General features: G+C 37.2%; 1 protein-coding gene across 1 annotated transcript in view; it reads left to right on the forward strand.

Annotated features, from left to right (window-relative positions):
- OPA1 (OPA1 mitochondrial dynamin like GTPase) overlaps positions 1-9,053 on the forward strand; it is a 105,046-nt gene that overhangs the window by 29,657 nt on the left and 66,336 nt on the right. Inside the window, 9 exon segments of the mRNA XM_007457597.1 lie at positions 1,448-1,528; positions 1,652-1,726; positions 2,056-2,127; positions 2,205-2,304; positions 3,014-3,144; positions 5,832-5,904; positions 5,997-6,069; positions 7,330-7,445; positions 8,356-8,420. Of these exon segments, the coding sequence (XP_007457659.1) occupies positions 1,448-1,528; positions 1,652-1,726; positions 2,056-2,127; positions 2,205-2,304; positions 3,014-3,144; positions 5,832-5,904; positions 5,997-6,069; positions 7,330-7,445; positions 8,356-8,420 (786 nt within the window).

Here is a 9,053-nt window from a genome sequence, read left to right on the forward strand (position 1 = left end):
AAAAAAAAAAAAAAAAAAAAAAAAAGAAAGATAATTACAACAGGCAGTCTAGTGTGATTCAGACAGTGCATTATTTGGGGTCTGGCTGTGATTTCAACCATGTTGTGTAAAACTAGTTTCTCTTTCATTGCTTTGTGTTATTGTGTGACTATACCACACTTTATAGATCCGTTTTATTGTTGATGGGCATTTGGAATATTACAAATTTAGGGGGAAAAGAATGAACTGACTATATCATGCTCTGTAATTAACTGTAGAAGTATTGTGAACCTACCTTTTACATTGTAACCAGCACCCTAATTGTAGTGGCTGGGGCTGATACTATATTTTAGGAAGGAATTCACTTTCTTCCAGCAGGCGGATATCATGGACAGATTTCCTTGAAACAGACAAGGCTGTTGTCTTTTCAGTTTGTCATTACTTCACTAGTATTTCCCAGGACTTCTCCTCCTTCATGGACTCTAAACTCCAGATTTTTGTCTCCCCTTGAAGAGTGAAATTGCCAAAATCTTGACTTAACATTTTAACCTCTTTAACGGCTTCTTTGTTCCTTTATGTGCAAATGCCTTAAAGGGAAATTGTGCATAGAATGTAGGGCTCAGTTTTTGGAGATTTATTTCCGCTGTCCATTTTTCTCTGAGAGTTTGGCATCTTAGATCGTGGCTGCTTGATAGCCCTGGAATCCGATTTTGTCTCTTCAACACAGTGAGACTGCTACAAGTTTTAAACTTCTTTTTCAGGCCACCATGTGCCACAAATCAGCAAATGCCCTGAGGGAAAATAGCTGCAGGAATATACCCATCCAAATCCTTTGGGGTCTTGGACTCAGTCCAGGCTACTCTGATGTCTTCAAACAGCTAGGTTTTATTTGTTATCCTCTGTATGCTTAGCTAATCTTAGTAGGCAGAATTGTATTTTAAAAGTGAAATCGGATCATTATAGAGAAGCTTGAAAAGTTAAAACTGAAAAGTTAAGGAATGTGAAGTTTAGAAGATCTCATGAAACCACTGACTGTTGACATATAAGTTGTTAGAGAATTTCTTGCTCAAATGTCACTCCTTGGATGAAGGCTGCCTTAGTTCCCCTTAGTACTGCTCTCCTCTGTGGCATCCTAGGTTTTGCTACACAGACCTATTCTTTCTGTATACTTCTCCCAGTATGTAATGAGGCCTAAACCAGTTACAGTCAATTCTTCGAGTTCCCCCATCTACAGTGCCTGACACAGTTGGCTCTCGATAACTAGATGTTGAATAAATGAATTGTCCTTTACCTAAATTTACCTTTGAAGTGAAATGCAAGGTTTCCTTTTAGTTTTTCAAGTTTTGAGATTGATGGCTTTCTGCTTGGTACTATGTATAATGTTGACTGGAAAATGAGAACCATGTAAGTGCTGTGGGAATTAATAGAAATTGTAAATACAGTCTTCTCAATTTTCTGTTAATTTCAGGTGACTCTCAGTGAAGGCCCTCACCACGTGGCCTTGTTTAAAGATAGTTCTCGGGAGTTTGATCTTACCAAAGAGGAAGATGTAAGTAGAATTTGTATGAGGTTTATGTATGTAACTTTTTATAACGTGTAAACTTACAAAAGACAACTAAATGGAATATTTAACTGAAGATTTCCTTAGGATTTTGTTGCTTTCCATTGATAGCTTGCAGCATTAAGACATGAAATAGAACTCCGAATGAGAAAAAATGTGAAAGAAGGCTGTACTGTTAGCCCTGAGGTAAGTGTTGCAATTCATTTCAACAATGTTTTATGGAAATCCAATGTTTATGGTTTGAAATCATGGTGTTAGCATTGATGTTTAGATTGCAGCGTTCCAAGTTACTTAGTCTTTTTTTTTCTTGTAATATTCCAAAAAATGTATTGTTTTGTGGATAATTTTCTATGATAATTACTGTTATGGTCAGAAAAAGCGTAATTCTTTTCTGAGCTGCATATCTGAATGGATGAGATACAGAATTTTCAAAATACGTGTCACCAAAAAATTCCTAACAAGCTGCTTCCCAAAATTAGTTTTTTGGTTTTTGGATTTTTTTTTTACCTGCACAGACCATATCCTTAAATGTAAAGGGCCCTGGACTACAGAGGATGGTGCTTGTTGACCTACCAGGTGTGATTAATGTAAGTATCTACAAAATGTGTGTTTTATCTTATTGTGAAAGACATTTATAATGACATTTAAAACCTTTTTCTTCAAGACTGTGACATCAGGCATGGCTCCTGACACAAAAGAAACTATTTTCAGTATCAGCAAAGCTTATATGCAGAATCCTAATGCCATCATACTATGTATTCAAGGTAAGTCTTATTGAAAGATTTTAATTGCACTAATATTCTTCCTTACTTAGCAATCAAAGCTTTGTTCTACATATGCATGTTACATAAACATACAAAATAAATATGTTTTGTCCTCTCCTCTTACTTGTTCATTTTATTAGTAAATAGAATTGAAGTTGGTGATATTTTGATAAATTTCACTGTGTAGGCATCATAGACATTTTTATTGGCTAGAATGTCTTTTCATAACTAAGATAAAATATTAAGAAAAATTTTCTTACTATAATGTAGACACAAGGATGTAGCCTGTTGAAGTTTTTAAAACCTACTTTGTAACCATTACAGTCTTATTTATTTATTTATTTATTTATTTATTTATTTATGGCTGCGTTGGGTCTTTGTTGCTGTGCATGGGCTTTCTATAGTGGCGAGTGCGGGCTACTCTTCCTTGCGGTGTGTAGGCTTCTCATTGTGGTGGCTTCTCTTGTTGCAGAGCATGGGCTCTAGGCCTGCGGGCTTCAGTAGCTGTGACACATGGGCCCGGTAGTTGTGGCTCGCAGGCTCCAGAGCACAGGCTCAGTATTTGTGGCACACGGGCTTACTTGCCCCTTGGCACGTGGGATCTTCCCGGACCAGGGCTTGAACCCGTGTTCCCTGCACTGGCAGGGGGATTCTTAACCACTGCGCCACCAGGGAAGCCCTACAGTGTCCTTTTTCAATTTTTTTTCAGATGGATCTGTGGATGCTGAACGCAGCATTGTTACCGACTTGGTCAGTCAAATGGATCCTCATGGAAGAAGGACAATATTTGTTTTGACCAAAGTAGACCTGGCAGAGAAAAATGTGGCTAGTCCAAGCAGGGTGAGGGCAGGTTCTTTATACAAGCTCCAGTTATGACAGGGACTGGTTGGGGGAATAAAAAATTTCCTTGTGAAATACATGTAGTAATGGGATTTTTCTTGGTTCTCATTAAAAACAAAGTATTGTATAGTTATAGTAAATCACTTAAGTGCAATATCGAGGTATAAGTGAAATTCCACAATTGTAATCAGTTTGCTTCAAAATACTTAAAACTGCTAATGTTGCTTACTCTAATTTAATTTAAATTTTGTATGTTGACACAGAGTCATTAACCTCATTTGTAGTATTTTTTGTTATAGTTTCAACTTTATTTTTAGTTGATGTTCATAAATTAATGTAAAACTAGTGACAGTTTAAATTCCTTTTGGGCCTTACTTATTTTATTTTGTCCTGTTTTTAAAAATTTTTTTTATTATGTATTTTTTTCAGATAAACATTACGTTTCTTAACTGATGAAAGACTGTGAGGCAGATTTTCGTAATAGAGAAGGCAATGGATGGGGTGTCAGGGCTCAGCATTCTTATCCATGCTCTACCACCAACCAGCTGCATGTCCTTGGGCAAATCTTGTTACTTTTCTGCATCCAGTCAATGCACCATCCAACCTGTTAGTCTAGTTGATCTCTAGGTCATTTTCATTTCTGAGATTCTGTGACTTCTATTCATGGTATTCAGTGTCCCTTCTCTCCTCCTCCCTTAACAAGGAAAGAATTTTATTTCAAGGTATGATTGTTTGCAAGGTTTATTAGGACATGCTCTCTACTTAATTATGAAGGCATAAAAAAGTGGATAAAAGTGGGTAAAAGTGCACAATCTGTAGCCAGATTGCTTGGTTTCACATCTGCTCTACTGTTTGCTAGTTGTGTAACCTTAGGTAAGTTGTTTTACTTTTTCAGCGCTTTAGGCTTTCTCATCTGTTGGAAATGAAGATATTAATGGTACTGTCTCATAGGTAATGAAAATTTATTGAGTTAAATATCCATGCTAAAGTGGTTGAAATAGCGCTTGGCACAAAAGTGTTATGTAAATCGTGGCTATCATCTGTTGTTATTATATCTTCATTCCCCATGGAACAACTTCAGATATAAGTACCCATCCCTCTGGCTACTGCTTAGAATTTCTCTTTTTCCCATCCGAAACTCTTTAGGACTATGCCTCTGTGATGGGATTCCCAAGGCAGACCCACACCTAGGCTCCCTGATTCCGTAGGACTCACAGGACTCAGTACATAGTCATGCTTCCACCTAAGATTTTATTACAGTGATAGGATGCAAAGCAAAATTACAAAATGAGAAGGTGCAGAAGGTGATATCTGAAGGAAACCAAGCTCAAGCTTCCAAGAGTTCTTTCCTAGTAGAGTCATATAGGAAATGCTTAATCCTGCCAGCAACAAGTTACTCATTAGAGACACAGCACCTAAGGTTTATATCGGGGGCTGTGCATGTAGCCACCCTCAAGTACCAAGATTCCAGACACCCAAAGGAAAGCAGATGTTCAGCATAAACCACATGGATTGCACAATGAGCCACTGTTATTTAGGGAAAGTTTTATATCAGTGTAGGGGAATGTTTACCAAACAAGTTCCTCGATGTAGGCCAAGGATCAGCCTTGCCAGCAGGCCTTTGTCAGGTCTGCTAATTGTTTACCAGTTAAGTTCCCAGATGCCAGCCAGGGACAGGCAGGGCCTTTCTGGGACAGCAATCTCAGGCCTGCTGTGTTAACTCTTTTCTGTACAGCCTCAGTGACCTTAGCTTTGCCTTATTTTTAAGGGTAAGGCCTGCCCTTGTCAGTGTTGGTCCTGATAGGGAGGAGGGGAGAAGTGAGGTAGAAGCAAATTTCTTCACTTCCTTCCCATTTCCCATCATTCCTTTCATTTTTCTCCTCTTCTTTAGGATAATGAGTTTGCATTTCCTTTGAATACAGTTGAAGCTTATATCAGTCTTTTTTTATACCAAAGATTCAGCATTAGCTTAGAAATGTAACTTGTCTTAGAGGAGGGATTCTTATCTCAGTATTCATCTTAATGAGCTTCTGGGAGTAGGAACTCTTATGTGTGAATGAATCTCTGTGCAAATGTGCATTTTTCTGGAGACAGAGTCTGTAGTTATTATTTCATTCAGAAAAGGAGTTTTGACCCTAAAAGAGTTGAGAACCAATGGATCCAAATATTTTTTTTTTTATAGAGTTAAAAAAAGAAAACAAAAAAAGACCGTCCAACTTTGTTAGAATTTAGATATTGGGGAAATAATAATAGCAGCTACTATTATTGTGTGCTTCTGCATGCCTGGCACTGTGTTAAGTATCATACTACCATTTTGAAAAAGTTAAGTAGCTTACTTAAGGCCACACACCTAGTAAGTGCCAGAGCAGAAATTCAAACTGAGGCCTGACTCCAAAGCTCTATATGTCATTCCAAGTTCGAATTTTGGTACTTAAGTTTTAACAATACATTTTTAATATAACAAAATTAAATGTATTTAATTTTTTCCTCAAAGAGCAATTGAAATGCATTTCAGTACTTTTGTACAGACATATATAGCAATTGAAATCCATTTCGGTACTTTTGTATAGACACATATTTACCTAAACATATATATAGCATTATTAAATTTGCTTTCTAAATAGCATGTTATGCTTTAAAAATTATGTAAACTTACATCTGTTTATTTTTCCCACTTTTGAAAATAGATTCAGCAGATAATTGAAGGAAAACTCTTCCCAATGAAAGCTCTAGGTTATTTTGCTGTTGTAACAGGAAAAGGTATGCAAAGACAGATTATTATAGTTTTTTGTTGTTTTCAAATAATAAAAATGAATTTTCTTAGTGAGAACTTTACCATCATCTCTCCCTAGGAAACAGCTCTGAAAGCATTGAAGCTATAAGAGACTATGAAGAAGAATTTTTTCACAATTCAAAACTCCTAAAGTAGGTATCTTGTTTAAATAATTAAAGAATTCATAGTGAGGGAGTAGCTTCAGCTGTTTTCATTTAAAAGTTTGTTTTATAGCTATCAGTTTAACATTGAATTTCCAGAATTGAATACCTAAATAGCGATCTGTATTTAATAAGCAAGTCCTCAAGCTACTCTGACAGAATTGGGAGCAGTTTATCACACAGTACAGTACATGCTGTTGTAATAAACTGCCCCCTGGCATATGGGCATTGGAGACCACACTGACACCACTTAAGTTGTTTTACTTATAAGGTGATTTTTTTAAAATCAACACTTACATGTTTAAATGCGTGTACACATTTCTCTTACAGTATTGGGGAAAGTTGGAGTGAGGGGTGGGAGTGTGAAAGGGGTGTCCTTAAATAGATATTGACAGAAATTAACAGAAAATAAGATACTGACAGAAAAGCAAAGAGGAAAAGCTAAAGGGCGACTGCATTTTAAAACATTATAACACGTAGAGAGTCTCTTGAACTGGAGGAGTGTGTTTGCCTCTATATTAGTATAGTAAGTCAAGGTAGTCTTTCCACACGTAGTCTTGAGAATTGTCTGTTGGGTTGGGAGCTGGCAAGTGGGTAGAACTATGCTATCCAATGCAGTGGTCACTAGCCTTGTGTGCTTGTTTAAATTTATTTATTTATTTTTGGCTGTGTTGGGTCTTTGTTGCTGCATGCGTGTTTTCTCTAGTTTCAGCAAGCAGGGGCTACTCTTTGTTGCGGTGCGCAGGCTTCTCATTGCAGTGGTTTCTCTTGTTGTGGAGCATGGGCTCTAGGTGGCGTGGGCTTCAGTAGTTGTGGCTCTCGGGCTCTAGAGCACAGGCTCAGTAGTTGTGGCGCATGGGCTTAGTTGCTCTGCGGCATGTGGGATCCTCCCACACCAGGGCTCGAACCCATGTCCCCTACACTGGCAGGCAGACTCTTAACCACTGTGCCACCAGGGAAGTCTCTAAATTTAAATTAGTTACCATTAAATAGAAGGGAAATGTGAGTTCCTCAGTCACACTAGCCACACATTTCAAGGGGTCAGTAACCCCATGTGACTAGTAGCTACCATATTGGACAGCACGGGTATAGATTACTTTCCTCATCACAGGAAGTTCACTGGACCACCCTAGTATAAAATGATTAAGTGGCTATTCCCATTATGTTATAACAAGCACATTCTCAAACTTGGTGATAGTATTGTCCTTTCTGCCACTTTAATATACTTTAGCTCTGGTTATTGTTTTGTAGGACAAGCATGCTAAAGGCACACCAAGTGACTACAAGAAATCTAAGCCTTGCTGTATCGGACTGCTTTTGGAAAATGGTACGAGAGTCAGTTGAGCAACAGGCCGACAGTTTCAAAGGTAAGTTGAGTTTTTAAAATAAACTCTCAAATTTAGATATTTTATTAGCTGGCAGTCTTGGGCATCCATCAAATTCTTTACTTCCTTTGCTTTAACAGTTGCTTTTCATTCATTTACTATAAGATAATATGTAGGAAAAGGAAAACTACAAATCTTCAGTTGTATGAGAGCAGGATTTTTCTTTTCAGGGGAAACATTGCTAGGAGAACATTACAAAATTTAAACAAAAAGTTTGCAGTAGTGTTTGGGAGAAAGAACCTAGTATAACTATAGAGAACTCAGATTCTGCCTTTTTAGAGGAAAGAGAGGAAATGTGTTGGGAAGCAGAGCAGCCAGTATACTTTAAGCTACATTGTACTGGTTCCTGAATACCACGCTTTCCTGTTCCATGGCTTTGCTTGCTTCCATAGTTTCATTTGGTGAGAGTATATCCTCCTCCCATGTTCTCATTAGGAAAGCCTACCTATTTATCCCATTAGTCCCTCAGCAACCTTGTAAGTGTTATTCTCATCTTACAGAAGAGCAAACTGAGGCAGAGAATAATTTACCTAAGTAACACACCCAGCATCAAACAGTGATAGATGATAAACCCAGGGTTTGAATGGGGTTCAGAATCAGGATTGAGTTGGTGGTATGACTTCAGAGTCCCATGCTCTTAGCACCTGTACTAAATTGTGTCAGCTGTGTGCTTTGTGGACTGAAAATGGAGAAACTAAAGTCAAAGGGATTAGTTTGGAAAACTGTTGTAATAATGCTATTCTGAGATATCGAGAGCCCAGAGTACTCAGGAGCTATCTGTGCATACTCAGAAATTCAGTTAATATAGCAGATATGTGAGAGCTAGCCTTTAACCACTGCATCTGGAACTGAAGAGAATCCTCAAACTTGAGCATTTTTCCTTCTTCCTCAGCAACACGTTTTAACCTTGAAACTGAGTGGAAGAATAACTATCCTCGCCTGCGAGAACTTGACCGGGTAATATTTATGTACCTCATGTATTTTGTATATATCTAATTTAGTATCGTGCTCTAACAAAATTTATGTTGACAAGCAAAATCTGGTAAGCTAAATTGTTTTGGTTTTAACCATGTTTACTAATTTAGAGTTGCAAGAATACATTGCCAGGAACAGTTGTCACTTTTACAAATAATTTAAATTATTTATTACATAATAAAAAAAAGTAATTAGGGATCATAGGATATCCAAACAGGTGTTCAAAATTTTTTTCTGAAAAGGTGAAGAATAGTCTTTCAAGGTCTTATAAATTAACATATTTATGTAATGTAAACTTAAAAATTATACATTAGCTTTTTAACCTTTTCACTGTTTATACTCTAAGTTAATAGGTCTTAAGTATTGGTTTTCCTTGATTTTAAAATGCCATCAGTTGTAAAACACAGCATCAGATTACTGTTAGTAATACACTAAATTAATGTGCGTTGATAACTTTCACATAACGTTTGTTACATAAAAAACTTATCTGAACAAATGTTCCGTGAAACACTGCACTCAGAGTTGAATAAGGTAGACGTGTGTCAGTGTCTTTGTCCTTATCTGGATATTGGCATTCCTAAAGAAAGAGACTAGAAGAGAAGAGCGCGACTTGTT

Source organism: Lipotes vexillifer, unplaced genomic scaffold (assembly GCF_000442215.2).
Source record: "Lipotes vexillifer unplaced genomic scaffold, Lipotes_vexillifer_v1.1 scaffold425, whole genome shotgun sequence".
NCBI lineage: Eukaryota > Metazoa > Chordata > Mammalia > Artiodactyla > Lipotidae > Lipotes > Lipotes vexillifer.